The 18,187-nt window shown below is 46.6% G+C and overlaps 1 protein-coding gene across 3 annotated transcripts in view; it reads right to left on the reverse strand.

The window, feature by feature from the left end:
* TTC28 (tetratricopeptide repeat domain 28) overlaps positions 1-18,187 on the reverse strand; it is an 896,291-nt gene that overhangs the window by 26,316 nt on the left and 851,788 nt on the right. For all 3 annotated transcript variants that reach the window (XM_077160720.1, XM_077160719.1, XM_077160721.1), the window contains one exon: positions 4,694-4,838. In XM_077160720.1, the coding sequence (XP_077016835.1) occupies positions 4,694-4,838 (145 nt within the window). The remainder of the gene's footprint in view (positions 1-4,693; positions 4,839-18,187) is intronic.

The following is an 18,187-nucleotide window of genomic DNA, read 5'->3' on the forward strand; positions in this document are numbered from 1 at the left end:
GTGTGGCTTGATCAAATTCTAGGAAGCTTCGTATTCTAAATTTGGTTCTTGATTATAGCCATGTCTGACTTCTGAGAAAGTTCCTGTCTTTAAACTATGGGGGGCATTTGGGATCTGAAGTAAATAGCAGCTTCCCCGAGAGCGGCCCTCACACACAGCAGAGTGTCGTGTCATGGCGGAGGAGAGAACCCAGCTGCCCTGAGTGCGCAGCTCTGCGCCTGTAGCGTAGGGACCAGACTGGGCCAGGTTCTGTCCCTTTCATAACGTGCTGGGTGTCCTGGCTCAGAGGCAGTGGTCACTGCTCTTCACCTTAATTTGATTACAGACAAATGCACTGCACACAACCAGGGTTCCAGTCCCTCTCACACCATACACTTGCAACTTTTGTTTGGTGACACTTTCTCCCCTTGGGTATCAGACAGGGTCTGATTTAATGTCTGATGATGGCTCGTGTGCACATGTAGTAAGGCCTTCCTCAAAGATAACTGGACCGTTTGTGCCACTCTGACAGCAAAGGACAGCGCAGTTCAAGGGAAGGGACACGACAGTGTTCCCCTTAAGCCAAATTAAATCAAATACTGGTCCAAGGCCTGAGGTAAGATATTATTCTGTTCCGCTTTTCGTACTGGCTGACCTAGTCCCTTAGCAACAGGACTGCGGCTAAACGAAGGCAGTGTTCAAATAATTTTCAGCCCCATATGAAGAGGCTAATCGTTTTAGTCTTGAAGTGTCAGTGATTTGTAATCTTGGACTTTTGATTTGTATCTTCACTGAAACTATGGAGAAGGACCTGACAGCTGACAGAGCAGCAGTTGGGGAGCTGGCTGAGCTGACGGTGTCGCGTTGCCCTCTAGTGGCCGTGGAGCAGGGCGGCTGTGTGGGTTGCTAAGGCCTCTCTGCAACACTGGAGAGCCCGTCCACCGGCTCCTGCAGTGGAGCTCTGGAAAGCTCCGGAAAGCTCCAGATGCTCTGGAACACAGTGAATGCAGAGGGGATCAGTGCAGCTTTTATGAAGCCTTCCCACAAATTTAATGGCAGGCCTTCTCCTTCTTGAGTTAACTTTATACAGGCACTATTATTATTATTTCTTTAATTTTAATGAGATTTTACTGATATATGTTATATAGTCACATGCAATGTAATCATTCAAAGTGTATAATCAGTGGTTCACAGTATCACCATATAGCTGTGCATTTATCATCATACTGACTTTCTCTTTTTTGTGAAAAATAATATATATACAAAAGAGCAATAAATTTTAGAGCACACCAAACAATTAGTTATAGAACAAATTTCAGAGTTTGGTATGTTATAGTTCCACTATTTTAGGCTCTTACTACTAGCTGCTCCAAGACCCCGGAGACTAAAATAAATATCAATATAATGACTTTGCAATCATCCTCATTTGCTAAACCCTACCTTCTTGATATAACTCCGCCACCTTTCTCCCACTCTCTAGGGGTATCTGGACTATGTATTTTGGTCATTCTAACCTGATTAAGGCCCGAGTTTTTAATCTTCCCCTTCCCAGCACTCTTGAAGGAACGGCAGGATATGCAGACACCAGCCACCGTTAAATCCCTTTAGTGTATTTTTATTCTTTAAGTCACACGGCAAAGTTCTCAGGGAGAATAACTCTAAAGCTACAGTGCAGATTTGATAAAATCATAGTATCCCCTTCAAGGATGACTCGTGGTTCTGTAGCAACTTCGCTCTGGGTGAAAGGGCACAGGGAGGTTGGGGAGAAGAGGTAAGGAAGGCTTCATAGAAGAAAGGATACTTGGCTGGGCCCAGAAAGATGAGAGGGGCTTGCAGGGAATAAAATCCCTCTAGCTGAAAATGGTCTGAGCCACTCAGCGAGTGCTGAGTCCCCAGGAGCATAGGCTGACAGGCAAAGGACACTCTCTGCCCCAAACAACTAACTGACAGCTAATCTCCATCTTTACCTTCTTATCCCACCCCCACCACACCAGCTGATTTGATATTAAATCAAGCAAAGTAATCTGGGGACCTTGAATGCAAATGAATAAATGCAAAATAACTCAGAAGGCCCAAGGGAGCAAAAGAACTGAGGGTCTAAACACCCTTCAGGGGACTGGAAGGTCCGTGGGACATGCAGGAGGGAAGGCTGGCAGTAAGACAACAGAATGGTGTGCATGACGGTGAATGGCAGGAAAGAGAACTTGAAAAATCAACTCGAAGGGTCTCGATGAATATTTCCTCCTCTGAGGCATGGCACATAAATCAGGGTAGGTTATGGCACCTGGAAAGCTTTGAGGAGGAATGATCTCTGTGGTCTGCAGTCCTGGGCCTGCGTCAAGGGACAGGGCAGAGCTAAGTGTGATAGAACCCAAAGGTCTGGAAGCACCGGGAGGCCTGGGAAGGCAGTGGCAATGATTTAGGGCTGGAGGTGGGTGCTATCCACATGTTCTCTTATCTGATCCAGTCCCTGCTCTACCCTGATGTGTTTAGTGGATTACCCTCATTTCAAGTGAAGAAATGGATCCTAGAGAAGGGGTAGCAGCTTGGCCAAGGGTAACAACTAGGACAGGGTAGAAATGGGGCCAGGCCCACTAGCTCCCAGAGACCCTGCACGTTTCAATGCACCCCATATCCCTGAGCCAAGGAAAGTCCAGAGGGTGCTGGCAGACAATACAGTCTCTTTTAAAGTATTATGCAAGCTGAGATTCCTGGAAGGCCAGGTAGCAAAATGTACAGTATTTCCTGGGAACAAGGAAAGCATTGTCCAGTTGTGATTTCCAGAGGATGTACTTCACCTCTGTAGCAGCTGGAGCAGAAGAAAAGGTTATTAAGGGATCACTCCAACATCTGTGGGACATCTGGCTGAGATGGCTTGCTGCCTGCTGTTTGCACGTTGGTCATCACAGTGCCCCCACCTGATAGCTGGTCCCTCCAAAGCATGCAGCATCCATCTGCTGCAAGTGCCATGGGCTTTCCAAACAGTCAATTTACAAAGTCTCTTAAAATTTGGATTCACAAAGATCCCTGGGTCTTGTGACTAATTCAACCATTTGAGAGCTGTGCCTGAATTAAAAAGGGATACGTGAAGGGGACAACCAAATCAATCAGCAGAGCCCTCAATCTTGGACTTTGCTTCTATGAAATTTATTCCTGCAAAGGACAGGCTAAGCCTACTTATAATTATACCTAAGAGCCACCCCTGAGAACCTCTTTTGTTGCTCAGATGTGGCCTCTCTCGCTAAGCCAATTGGGCAGATGAACTCATTGCCCCTTTCCTATATGGGACATGACTCCAAGGGGTGTAAATCTTCCTGGCAATGTGGGACAGAAATCCCAGGATAAACCAGGACCTGGCATTACGGGATTGAGAAACTCTTCCTGACCAAAAGGGGGAAGAGAGAAATGAGACAAAATAAAGTTTCAGGGGCTCAGAGATTTCAAACAGTCGAGAAGTTATCCTGGAGGTTATTTTTATGCATTACATAGATATTCCTTCTTAGTTTATATTGTATTGGTGTGGCTGGAGGGAAGTACCTGAAACTGTTAAGCTGTTTTCCAATAGCCTTGATTCTTGAAGACAATTGTATCACTCACTATACAGCTTTTACAACATGATTGTGTGATTGTGAACACTTTGCGTCTGATGCTCCTTTTATCCAGGGTATGGACAGATGAGTAAAAAAGTATAGATAATAAATAAATAAATAAAAGCAGGAACAAAGGGTAAAATAAATTGGGTAGATGGAAATGCTAGTGGTCAATGAGAAGCACGGGTAAAGGATATGGAATGCATGCACTTTTTCTTTTTTCTTTTTATTTCTTTTCTGGAGTGATGCAAATGTTCTAAAAATGATCATGGTGACGCGTACACAACTTTGTGATGATATTGTGAGCCGCTGATTGTACACCATGTACAGATTGTATGCGTGTGAAGATTTGTCAATAAAAATATTTTTTAAAAAAGTGATACGTGAAGGCCATGGCAGGTGAGACATGCCACAGAAAACCTAACAGTGGCTGCTTTCAACCTTCCCGAGAAATCTCAAATGCAAGCGTGTCTTTTATCATTGGAGTCTGTGAGATGAAATCAGAGGGTCCTGACAACGTTAAAGACCAATGGAAAGAGAAAGGTGGGCCCTCGTTCTATGAGACACATTCGCATCTGAAAGCACAGCCCTGGCGTGAAACCACTCAGGCGAGATTCCAGAACGAGAGATGGGGAAGCAGGGGAGCATCCCCAGCCAGCTGTGAGGGCAGGGTGTGAGGATGCTCCCTGGGAAGGGCAGAGCCATGCCACACCCCCTGTGAACCAACCAGATATGGGAGGTACCCCAGGAGGTAGCCTGGGGCTTTGCTGACAGTGAGGTTCACACAGCCAACTGAAAAATGTGCACTGCCCTGCATCGCCCCTGTTATGCAAGCCAGGAGGGGGCGTTAGATAGCTGAGGCCAGGTTTACCCTGCTGGTAAGGGGCAAAGTCGCAGTTGAACTCAGGTCTGCCAACCAGAAGCTCAGGACCTTGCTCACAAACCAGTCAACCAAGCTGAGTCCACTTCAGCTTTGAAACACTGAACAAGAAGCTCCGGGTTCTAGAAAGCCTCCTGCTGTCTCAGGAGCCCCTTTCTATATCCCAGGGCAAAACACAAGGGCACTGGCCAGTAAATTATGTATTCTGATGGCAGGAAGCCACAGGCACCAGGGAAGCACTTACCCCTTCCATGGGTGCTATGAGCAGGTCATAAAGGGCACGGAGTGGGGGCTTGGCGAAAGACCCCTGCCTCCTGGGAAGAGAGGAGGTCCCGTCTTTGATGGGCGACATAGTATTGCTGAACAAACTTGTCATGCTCTGGCAGCTCCTGGGGAAAGAAGGTCAAGGGATTAATTGGAATATGACAGGTTGGTGGGAAGGGGCGGTTCTTGGATCCTTCCCCAGCATTGCTCCTGTTCCTGAAACAGGTTGTATTCTACCCACCTCCCTGGCTCACCCCATTTGCCCCTCTTTCCCTGTTCAGGGAATTTTCACCAACAGAAACTGCATGCAATGCCTTACATTTCTACGGAGGTTTCCCATATAATCAAATGTCCCAGCGAGCCATTCAAAGGATTTAATGACCTCCCATGTGGAGTGGTGTGTGCGGCAAACATGAGGATTGTTCAGAAATCAGCAGTTGCCAAGAATGGGGGAAGACAGTACCCCACTGTCAACTCGTCCATCGACACCCAGGGGGCATGTGACCCCTTCTGGTTTTAGTGGTGGCAGTGACTATATAGTGCACCAGTTTAGGTGTGGCTGGGTTGTTTTGGCTTGCTCTTTATGTCCCAACACTTCTAGTCAGTGTTTTACTAGCACAATGGCATTTTCAACCCCAAAGGACCCAAGTTTCATACTCCCAACATAGGACGAGAACACTCGTTCTTTCATTCATTCCCTCACTCATTTAAAAAATGTTCCCAGCAATCTTCCAGGCACTGTTGTAGGCCCTGGGGATCTACAGAGGACAACACAGACGAGCGGGAGAAGAGCTGATGGCAGGGGAAACAAACCACAGTCAGCACAGGAATTAAGTGCTCCCCAACTCTCCTCTCTGACCCTGCCCTGCTGCACAGCCAGTCAGGCCTTGGTACAGTCCTCCTGTGACATTTTCTGCCTAACTACCGAGCAGATGGTGATCTATAAACCCTGATTTAGACACTGCACACAACTGCAGCATTTCTGACACATAGGTTAGGACCCTTGAAGTTAGAGACTATGTCTTCTACAAGACACACCATGGAGCTGCAGAATATACTCTGGGCTGCTGTTAGTGGCAAGCAGCTCTTTAACTGCTATCTAAGAAAAGAAAAGAGGGCTGCTTTCTCTGGTGGGTCAGGGAAAAATTCACTTGAAAGTTCATTTGCATTTTCCAGGTTTGGCTTCTGCCTTGGGTCCTCCCCCATTCTGTAGCATTTTCTGGAACCTCCTACTTGACCCAAATTCTAATGTTGAGCCAAGCCAGGCTCTAAGCCCCCCTTGGTTCCCCCCTCATCTCCCTGATAGAGATGAGGGCCTGGGGAGCCTGCTCACATCTGCTGGTCGGTCTTGCTCACTCAGGAAATGCATAAGTATAAGGGATTGGGGCAGTGTTGTGTCTTTGCCATCAGAGCCACCGAAGCACAGATAACCCTGCAGTGACACTCAGAGGCTCACTTAATTCCACAGAATGTCCTGCAAAAAGCAATTCTCCCCTGAAGGAGAGATTATCAAATTGCTCTCCAGAGGAGATGCCTGGCATGACATGCAGTATCTGTCACAGTGCTGTTTGCTTCTCAGCAGACGGGACCTTGGCCTTAGGGAGGCATGTGCTGTGATACAGACAGTAGGACTGGGGCAGCCCACTGCTCTTCCCCCATGCACCTCTCATTGCACACGCTAGGTTGGAGTTGACCCGGATTGAGGGCTCAAGCCCTCCGCATGAGGTTCACTGGGTGTGTGCACCCGAGTTCAATTAATCCAGCTGCTGGGATGGGGGTAGCAGTGTGTCCCCAGACAATACTGTGGGTGCAGGTCCTCATGGCGACTGATGGGGGTACTCAACAGGTCCCAAGGTCCTTCTGTTCTGAACTAAAATGCTCCTGCTGGAGGAAGGTACCCCAGCTCTTCTTTTTTTTTGAAATATATATACACACACAAAGCAATAATTTTCAAAGTACATTTTAACAAGTAGTTACAGAACAGATTTAAAAGTTTGGTATGGGTACCATTCCACAATTTCAGGTTTTTCCTTCTAGCTGCAGCAAGTCTGGAGACAAATATCAATATAGTGGTTCAGCAGTCATATTCATTGGTTAAATCTTATAATTCTCTGTTATAATTCCTCCTCCTTTGAACCTTTTCCCAACCTATAGGGATCTTTGGGCCATGCCCATTCTAACCTCTTCATGTTGAAAAGGGGTGTTGACAATATAGGATAGGAGAATGGAATTAGCTGATGCTCCTGGATAGGCTGGGCCCTCTAGGTTTCACGGCTTATCCAGCCTAGGAACACTGAAGAGGTTATGGATTTCTGGGAAGTAAACTCAGTGCATGAAACCTTCAGAGAGTCTCAGTTAGAGCCCTAGGTGTTGTTTAGAATTAATAGGAATGATGTTTGTTGGAGTTTGGCAAACATGGCAATTGGTAATAGCAAGCTGCAGCCTGCATAAGAGTGGCCTCCAGAAAAGCACCTCAACTCTATCTGAACTCTGTCAGTCATCGATACCTTATTTTGTTATATTCTTTGCCAGTATGAATCTGTTGTGTACCCCAGAAAAGCCATGTCCTTTAATCCTTAGTCAATATTATTGAGCGGGAGCTTTTTTATTGTTTCCCACAACGTGGGAATTACCAACTGTGGTGGTAACCTTTTTCTTTTTTTGCATGGGCAGACAACGGGAATCAAACCCAGGTCTTCAGCATCACAGGTGAGAACTCTACCTGCTGAGCCACTGTGACCTGCCTGGTGGTAACTTTTGATTACATGGTTTCCATGGAGATGTCTCCACCCATTCAAGGTGGGGTTGCTTACTGGGGCCCTTTATGAGGGAACCATTCTGGAAAAATGTAGAGCCATGAGAGCCACCAGAACCGACAGAGCCAATAGAACAGACAGGGCCCTGTGGAAGGTACTGAAGATTCCTGGAGAGAAAGTGCCTTTCCAGCTGAGAGAGAAGCCCTGAACATCATTGGCCTTCTTGAACCAAGGTATCCTTCCCTGGATGCCTTAACGTGGACATTTTTTATAGCCTTGCCTTAATTTGGACATTTTCATGGCCTTAGAACTATAAACTTGCAATGTAATAAATTCCCCTTTTAAAAAACCATTTCATTTCTGGTGGCTTGCAAACTAGAACACATTCCTTTTCCACCTTTTGGGTACCCCAGCTTTTGCATATTTCCCATAGTCTATCGCTTCTGCCTCTGTGGTGTAAGGAGCCCTGGGTAACCGCCAAGCTGCACAAAGAAGACAGGCAAGCTCCTTCCAACTGGTTCAAACCACAGACAGCAACTTGTTCCTACAGCTTAGATCCACGTATTCAGCTTGTGTGAGCCCTGCCCCGATAAGTGGGCTCCTGAGGGCACAGGAAGTCAGTACAATTCCTGGAGACCTAGGCAGGGCACCCCTGCTGCTGGCTGTGTGGGCTGCAAAACAATGGTTTCTCGAAGCAGCATCCCAAAGACATACCAAATGGCTGGGGTCAACAGCTGGGCACCAACCACCAATACAAAGGAGGCTAATGCCTGGAGGTGGGGGTGGGGAAGGGCCTAGACTGCTGGGCCGGGATCCCACCTTGGGCCAGTGATTTGTCCTCTGGGTGTTACTTTTTGCATGTACAAGGAGGGGTCATGATGTCACTGCAAGAGTGTAAGGACTGGAGATGATGGAGGCCTAGCTCAGTATATTAGGGTTCGCTAGAGAAACAGAATCAACAGGAAATATCTGTAAATATAGAATTTATAAAAGTGTCTCGTGTAACTGTGGGAATGTAGAGTCCAAAATCTGTAGGTCAGACTGTGAAGCTGACGACTCCCATGGAGGGTCTGGACGAACTCCACAGGAGAGGCTCACCAGCTGAAGCAGGAAGAGAGCCTTTCTCTTCCGAATCCTCCTTAAAAGGCCTCCAGTGATTAGATTAAGCATCACTCATTGCAGAAGACACTCCCCTTGGCTGATGACAAATGAAATCAGCTGTGGATGCAGCTGATGTGATCATGATTTAATTCTATGAAATGTCCTCATAGCAACAGACAGGCCAGCACTTGCCCAACCAGACAAACAAGTATCATCACTTAGCCAAGTTGTCACATGACCATGACAGTCCACCCCTTGTCAACTTTGCAGCTATACTCATCACCTTAAACCATACCTAATTTCTAAATAGAAAACAACAAAGACAAATTTTTTTCCTCACCTAATAATACTCAACTGTCCTACATATAACAGGAAATACATTAAATCTCCCCAGAATAGGATGCAAGTCCTTGGGTAATATTCATTCTTAAACTTGATAACTTACAACTTAAATAGTATAACATGAACAAAACAGCATCACAGTCCTTGTTTCTATAACTGATCATGTGGTCGTAATTTACATTTATCACTACATTCCTCCACTACCCATTTCATGTTCCCTTCACCATCAAAAGCACTTCAGCTGGCCATGGTTCTTTGCCTGATGGGGTGACCCAAACCTTCATTCCTGAAGTTTCAGAGCCATTGGTTGTCCAGCCTGGATTGAGTTGTTGCAGTTTTCCATTGATTTTAATCACAGGGCATGGTAGTACTAAAAGACACCCTAGGGGATCTCCTAGGAAAACTCTTCTTTATCTCCATTGTGTAGTTGCAGTCCTATTTACCCCTGATAGTCAGGGTTAATCACCCCAGCCAGTAATGTAATCCCCTTCTCGGCTTGTTGATCCAGGGGCATGACTAGCTCAAAGTGACCAGGTGGCAGTCTTAGATTCCAGTTCAGTGGAATCATTGCCATTTCTCCTGGTGGAAGCATTCCCCCTTTCAGAACTAAAACCTGCAGACCAGCAGAGCTCAGGGTTGCAGGGACAGGAAGTAAAAATATTCCTAGTGGATTACTGGGGTAATAGTGAAGGGTGCGACTCCCATTTCCACCCTTTGGTTCCTAGACCCATGGATCCTGGCTATGGGAGAAACAGCACTATACAGTGGACACTGATTCAGAGCATAGACAGCTTTCTGGAGAACATTATCCCAGCCCTTCAAGGTATTGCCACTTAGTTGGCACTGTAATTGAGATTTCAAAAGGCCATTCTACTGTTCTATCAATCCAGCTGCTTCTGGATGATAGGGAACATGGTAAGAACAGAGAATTTCATGAGCATGTGCCCACTCCAATATTTCATTTGCTATGAAGTGTGTTCCTTGATCAGAAGCAATGCTGTGTGGAATATCACAACAATGGATAAGGCATTCTGTAAGCCCACGGATGGTAGTTTTGGCAGAAGCATTGCGTGCAGGGAAAGCAAACCTGTATCCAGAGTATGTGTCTACCCAAGTTAGAATAAATATCTGCCCCTTCCATGATGGAAGTGGTCCAATATAATCAACCTGCCACCATGTAGCTATTATGACTACATTCCCCATGTAATCACCTTGGGGAATGGTGCCATATTGGGGGCTGAGTATGGGTCTCTGCTGCTGGCAGATTGGGTACTCAGCAGTGGCTGTAGCCAGATCAGGCTTGGTGAGTGGAAGTCCATGTTGCTGAGCCCATGCATAACCTCCATCCCTACCACTATGGCCACTTTGTTCATGAGCCCATTGGGCAATGACAGGAGCTGCTACAGGAAGAGGCTGACTGGTATCCATAGACTAGGTCATCTTATCCACTTGATTATTAAAACTTTCCTCTGCTGAAGTCACCCGCTGGTGCACATTCACATGGGACAAAAATATATTCATGTTTTTAGCCTACTCAGAAAGGTCTATCCACATACCTCTTCCCCAGACCTCTTTGTTGCCAATTTTCCAATTACGGTCTTTCCAAGTCCCTAACCATCCAGCCAAACCATTAGTAACAGCCCATGAGACAGTATACAAACGCACCTCTGGCAAGTTCTCCTTCCAAGCAAAATGAACAACCAGGTGCACTGCTCAAAGTTCTGCCCACTGGGAGGATTTCCCCTCACCACTGTCCTTTAAGGACACCCCAGAAAGGGGTTGTAATGCTGCAGCTGTCCACTTTCGGGTGGTACCTGCATATCATGCTGAACCATCTGTAAACCAGGCCCGAGTTTTCTTTTCCTCAGTCAATTCAGTGTAAGGAACTCCCCAAGAGGCCATAGCTCTGGTCTGGGAGAGAAGGTAATATGGCAGGAGTGGAGACCATGGGCATTTGGGCCACTTCTTCATGTAACTTACTTGTGCCTTCAGGACCTGCTCTGGCCCTATCTCATATATACCATTTCCATTTTACAATAGAATGCTGCTGCACAGGCCCAACTTTATGGCTTGGTGGGTCAGACAACACCCAGCTCATGATAGGCAACTCAGGTCTCATGGTAACTTGGTGGCCCATGGTTAAGCATTCAGTCTGTACTAAGGCCAAAAGCAGGCCAAAAGCTGTTTCTCAAAAGGAGAGTAGTTATCTGCAGCAGATGGTAAGGCTTTGCTCCAAAATCCTAAGGAGCATTGTGATTCTCCTATAGGGGCCTGCCAAAGGCTCCAGACAGCATCTCTATTTGCCACTGACACTTCCAGCACCATTGGATCTGCTGGATCATACGGCCCAAGTGGCAGAGCAGCTTGTACAGAAGCCTGAACCTGTCGCAGAGCCTCCTCTTGTTCAGGTCCCCACTCAAAATTAGCAGCTTTTCTGGTCACTTGATAAATGGGCCGGAGTAGCACACCCAAATGAGGAATATGTTGTCGCCAAAAATCCAAAAAGACCAACTAGGCGTTGTGCCTCTTTTTTGGTTGTGGGAGGGGCCAGATGCAGCAACTTATCCTTCCCCTTAGAAGGGATATCTCAATATGCCCCACACCACTGGACACCTAGAAACTTCACTGAGGTAGAAGGCACCTGTATTTTCGTTGGATTTATCTCCCATCTTCTGACACACAAATGCCTTACCAATAAGTCTAGAACAGTTGCTACTTCTTGCTCATTAGGTCCCATCAACATGATATCATCAATATAATGGACCATGTAATGTCTTGCGGGATGGAGAAATGATCAAGGTCTCTGTGGACAAGATTATGACATAGGGCTGGAGAGTTGATATACCCCTGAGGTAAGACAGTGAAAGTATATTGCTGACCTTGCCAGCTGAAAGCAAACAGTTTCTGGTGGCCCTTACTAACAGCTATTGAGAAAAAAGTGCTTGCCAGATCAATAGCTGCAAACCAGGTACAGGGGATGTATTGATTTGCTCAAGCAATGATACCACATCTGGAACAGCAGCTGCAATTGGAGTTGCCACCTGGTTGAGCTTATGATAATCCACTGCCATCCTCCAAGACCCATCTGTTTTCTGCACAGGCCAAATAAGAGAGTTCAATGGGGATGTGGTGGGAATAATCACCCCTGCATGCTTCAAGTCCTTAAGAGTGGCAGTAATCTCTGCAATCCCTCCAGGAATATGGTATTGCTTCTGATTTACTATTTTGCTAGGTAGGGGCAGTTCTAGAGGCTTCCACTTGGCCTTTCCCACCATAATAGCCCTCACTGCACAAGTTAGAGAGCCAATATGGGGATTCTGCCAGTTGCTCAGTATGTCTACTCCAATTATACATTCTGGAACTGGGGAAATAACTACAGAATGGGTCCAGGAGCCCACTGGACCCACTGTGAGACAGACCTACGCTAAAACTCCATTGATCACCTGACCTTCATAAGCCCCCACTCTGACTGGTGTACCAGAGTGACATTTTGGGTCCCCTGGAATTAATGTCACTTCTGAACCAGTGTCTAATAATCCCAGAAATATCTCATCATTTCCATTAACCCATTGCACAGTTACCCTGGTAAAAGGCCGTCGGTCTCCTTGGGGAAGGCTTAGAGGAAGATTAACAGTATAGTTTTGTGGCAGTGTAACAGGGTTCTCCCCAAAAGGGACCTGGCCTCCCCTTCATTCAAGGGGCTCTGGGTCTGTAAACTATCTCAAGTCTGGAAATTGATTAAGGGGGTGTGACTCTTAATTCAGGTTAGACTTCTGTTCACTTGACTTAGAACTCTTTTGTTTATACAGCTCAAACAAGAATTTAGTAGACTGTCCATCTACTGTACTTCTTGTACCCCATGATTTACCAACCAATACCACAAATCTCTGCAAGTCAGACTATTTTGACTCGTGCTTTGAGTTTGCTGTCTATTACAATAGCCATGTCCACCCTGTCTTTGGCAATTAAATGCTGCCATCTGGCTTCTGCCAACTTGGGATCTGGTCATCCCCATTATGTTTAAGGATTCCAACTCAGTAATAGCAGTTCCCACAGTAATATCTGACCTACAGAGAAGTGCAACAACAGAGCTCTTCAGGGATGATGGCACTAGTCTCACAAATTTATTTTTCACTGTCCTGGTGAAAGGTGCATCCTCCAGACATTCCTGGGGTGTAAGAGTAGGCTTTGCATGATAAATCCACTCTAACATTCCAATCTCTCTAAGCCAGTGGATCCCCTCATCTACATTATACCAGGGCAGTTCTGGTATTTCAACCTCAGGTAATGTTGGCCACCTTTTGATTCATGTTTCAGCCAACCATCTGTTGTAGTTTGCTAGCTGCTGGAATGCAACACACCAGAGACAGATTGGCTTTCAATAAAAAGGGATTTATTTAGTTAATGTATAGTTCTTCAGAGGAAAGGCAGCTAACTTTTGACTGAGGTTTTTTCTTACGTGGGAAGGCACCAGGCGATCTCTGCTGGCCTTCTCTCCAGGCCTCTGGGTTCCAACAACTTTCCCCGCGGTGATTCCCTTCTTCATCTCCAAAGGCCTGGGCCAAGCTGTGAGTGCTGAGATGAGGTATGCTGAGCTGCTTGGGCTGTGCTACGTTGAGCTCTCTCATTTAAGCACAAGCCAATTAAATCAAACATCATTCATTGCAGCAGGCATGCCTCCTAGCCCACTGCAGATGTAACAAACAACAGATGAGGTTCACGTACAATTGGCTCATGTCCACAGCAACAGAACTTCACCTGGCCAAGCTGACAACTGAGTCTAACTACCGCATGCCCACCCCTAGTCAACTTGGTAACTACATGCATCACCTTAAACAATATTAAGGTGGCACAAATTCTCCTCTGGCTATGGACCTATGAATCTCAGAACAAGTTATCTGGTGCCAATATGCAAAGGAGGGACAGTCACAGGATCCATAGGGAGAAATTGGAAGGAAAATCTGCAGGGCAAACACCGTTGGATTTCAAAGTCTGAAAGTCATTTATCCTTCAGCTTTAGAAAGTAGCAGTATCGCCCTTTCCAAGGGCCTATGCAGTGGCCCGCCTCTTTCCAAATCAACCTCAGGGAATATAGAGGAGACCACCTTTTTTCCGGCTCCACTCTCTCCAGGCATCAGGGCCACCCCTGGGCTCTCTGCCATTTCTCTGCCACATGCTCAACCCCTCCATGTGGTGGCAGCCAGGCTCTCCCCAGTCCCCCAAGGAGTGTGTTGTACCTTCTTCAAGGCCTGAGGCTACACAACTCTTCAACTGCAACAAGGTGGGAGACGCATCCCCTTATCCTGAGTTACCCTTCAGGATAAACTCACCCTCTCCATGTATATGGGTGGGTCCACTCTCCTGGCTGAGGTTTCTTGACTTCAGACCTGAACTTCCATGCTTTCACCTCTGCAAACTCCAATTTGTCCCTTTGTGTCCCCCTTTGTCCAGATTGGCAGTGGTTCCATTTACACCAACAGTCTTTTCAAGCACTCCAGGACTTCTCCATCACTCTCTTCACAGTTCCTCTAAAATCTTCCTTTAGCCATCCAAAAAACCATTCCAATATATCTGGTATTTGCAAACTGCGGCAGCACCCCACTCTCCGGAACCAAATCTGTTGTAGTTTGCTAGCTGCTAGAATGCAACACACCAGAGATGGATTGGCTTTCAGTAAAAGGAGATTTATTTAGTTAATGTATAGTTCCTCAGAGGAAAGGCAGCTACCTTTTGACTGAGGTTCTTTCTTACACGGGAAGGTACAAGGTGATCTCTGTTGGCCTTCTCTCCTGGCCTCTGGGTTCCAACAACTTTCCCTGGGGCGATTCCTTTCTGCATCTCCAAAGGCCTGGGCTGAGCTGCAAGTGCTGAGATGAGATAAGCTGAGCTGCTTGGGCTGTACTCTGTTGAGTCTCTCATTTAAGCACCAGCCAATTAAATCAAACATCATTCACTGCAGCAGGCATGCCTCCTAGCTGACTGCAGATGTAACAAGCAACAGATGAGGTTCACGTACCATTGGCTCATGTCCACAGCAACAGAACTAGGTACCTTCACCTGGTCAAGTTGACAACTGAATCTAACTCCCACGCTACCCAAACTGTTAATGCCTTTTCTAACCCCTGAGCTATAACACTGAATGCAGAATCTTTACTTAATGGGCCCATATCAATAAATTCTGCCTGATCCAGCCTTATACTCCTCCCACCATTATCCTGCACCCTTAAAATCCATTGCCACACATATTCCCCTGATTTCTGTCTATATAAATTGGAAAACTCACACAGCTCTTTTGGAGTATAACGTACTTCCTCACATGTGATACTTTGTACCTCATCTTTAGGGGTCTGTTGGTACTTTAGTCTAGTTATAGATCTGGAAATGAGGGGTGGTGGGGGTGGGTCATGAAAAGAATTAGAAGTATCTTCCAAGCCATTTGCTTCAAGGCATTCATTTGCAGTTTCATCTGGTGAAACAGGATTAATCACTCTAGGACTAATCCTTCCAGGTGGAGGTTGGGTGGCCAACTCCTCAAGGCAGGCTGGAGGTATGGTGGCTGTGTCCTCAGAGCAGACTATTACAGGGTTATCTAGAAGACTCAGCATGACGTAGGGTTTCAACATCACCACCGACATTATTACCAATCCATATGTCGCCATCCCATTTTTCAGGGTCCCATTCCTTTACCAATCAATGCCCTCACTTTAATGGTAGACACCATGCAAGACTGAGATTTCAATTTACACTGTAAAGTCGCTACTCTAACAATAAGATTCTGAGTCTGATTTTCAGAGATCTCAAGTCTACGGCTACACAAAATAATATTTTCCTTCAGGACACCCAAAGAAGTATTGATACCTGTCAGACTGCACATAAGCTTCTCAACTGAAGTCTTAAAGCCCATCTGTTTCAGTCATTAATGTATACAGTGTATTTAACAACAACCAGCCAACATCTCTTTACCTCCTATTTCCACAAAATTCTGTAAAGGTGTCAAAAGCATCATCCCCCACAGCCTGGCTTCATACAAGCAAAGCATTAAAAGAATCAAATGGTGATATTTTGACTATTTTTTTTGCCAACTCACCGCATGGATTGGAAATATCATTCTGATTACAAGAATCAGAGTTCTTAGTGCCTCTGAGTTCAGTCAGATTAGATAACCAATCATAAAAACCCATTTTTAAGATTCTATTCCTTAAGAACCACTCCTGGTACCAAGTTGTATTAGTTAGCGTTCTCTAGAGAAACAGAATCAACAGGAAATATCTGTAAATATAAAATTTATAAAAGTGTCTCACTGACTGTCTCTTCTGAATCCTCCTTAAAAGGCTTCCAGCAATTAGATTAAGCATCTCTCATTGCAGAAGACACTCCCCTTGGCTGATTACAAATGGAATCAGCTGTGGATGCAGCTGACGTGATCATGATTTAATTTTATAAAATGTCCTCATAGCAACAGACAGGCCAGCACTTGCCCAATCAGACAAAGAAATTACCACCACCTGACCAAGTTGACACATGAACCTGGGCAGGATGGTGCCATGGCTGGGGAAATGGGCCTTGCTCTTGCCTCTACAGCACTGTATCCTGCGTGCTCCACAAGGAGTGGGCCCAGGGACCACTGGTCCAGGACAGAGACCTGGAGGGCAGGAAACCAAGACCAAGAACAACTAAGGGTCCTGTGGACCCACACCATCAGAGGCACAAATATAGAGTGGCTCTTGGGGTCAGAGGCTGGGCCAGTGGCTTCCTTGCCTCCATGACTGTGGATGCCACAGTGGCCTATGCAGGTGGCCATGAGAAAGTAAGACCTTCTACATTGGATGATGTCCCTTCATGTGTGGCTTCTGTTCTTTCTACAACATTTACAGTGACCTACTACAGCTGTGTTACTGGGATACATCTCTCTAGAGATCTGCATGAAGATAGATTTGTAAAAACTCAAAATAGTGAAGCAGTCACCTCCTTAGCCCTTGAATTTAAGAACAGGGAATGTTTACGATGACTCGAGTGGACCACCAGGCTGTGTGACTCTGGGAAGCCATGTCACTTTCCTCCTCACCTCTTTTCCTTAATTGTGAAATGAAGAGCTGGGGCTTATATCCTCGTAGGTCTCTTATAGTTTTAGAAAATGAAAAATCTTTTCAAGGTTAAACAGGTAAGCAGTAAAACTGGTGATTTTTTCAAACGGGTCAGTCAGGGCACAAGCACGTAGTCCAGATGCTGTAAGCTTCCCAGGGTGCCTGACACCACTGCTACACCCCAACAGCAGCAGGAGCACTGGGCTCTGGGCCCTGGGCCCCAAGGTGGCAGACTGCTACAGTGGTTGCCAGGTGTGGATTGGGGCATGGGAAAACCACCCTGTGGGCCTCCCTGCAGGCATGTCCACCTCCTTCCTGGTGCTGTTGTGTGCCCGGGGCATAACTTGAACTGCAGAAGGACCAAGACTGGGGAGGGGACGGGGGTCCTCAATGGCAGGACCTCAGTTACTGTGCTGCTTCTGTGTCTGCAGTGCCTTTTGGCTGATGGACTTCACTCTATTTCAGTTCTCTGAACAATAAGACAAGAGAATGGTGCCCTTTTACCATTCAGAATGGAGCTTTGAAAGGGGGTGGAAAACACTGCAGGGTGTGAGCTGCAGGAGGGGCAGCATCATCTATGCATGGAGGCCCAGAGGAGAGGACATGCTGCCCACTTGCTGGCACAAGCCGGCCCTGCCAGGCCCATCTTGCCCTCTCAGGCCCTGCAAGGTGGGGCCACTCATCCTGTTCAGGGAAGAAACCAAGGTTCAGGGAGAGCAAAAGCCTTGTCCAGCTGTACCTCCAGCTGAAGCCACATACCGGCCACCCGAAGGAGGTTGGGGGTTTCACACTCCTCCCAGGCTTTAAAACTGACTTCATAACCTGCACTCACCCTGAACCCGTGTCCTCCCAGCTGCAGGCCCTATCCAGGTGGTGCTGTCAGTGTGCCTTCACTCCCCAGCAAAGTATGGAAGCAACCGGGCAGCAGCAGGGAGGCTCCCTCAGCTCAGGTGGATTCCACCACGGGCCAACGCCGGCAGAGCGACTGCTATACCAACCTGGGACCCCAGCAGGTGGTGCTGGCTCACCTTCCTCTGGCCTGTCTATTGGCAGTGAGGACCTGAGTGTGCTAATTGACAACCTGGCTCTCAGCAGAGAGCATTTCCTCATACACACCATCTTTATTAGCTCAGTCCTCAGATGATGTTTATTAATCTACTTCTGGAGAAATATTAATTTTCTCCACTTACG

This window comes from Tamandua tetradactyla, chromosome 5 (assembly GCF_023851605.1).
Source record: "Tamandua tetradactyla isolate mTamTet1 chromosome 5, mTamTet1.pri, whole genome shotgun sequence".
NCBI lineage: Eukaryota > Metazoa > Chordata > Mammalia > Pilosa > Myrmecophagidae > Tamandua > Tamandua tetradactyla.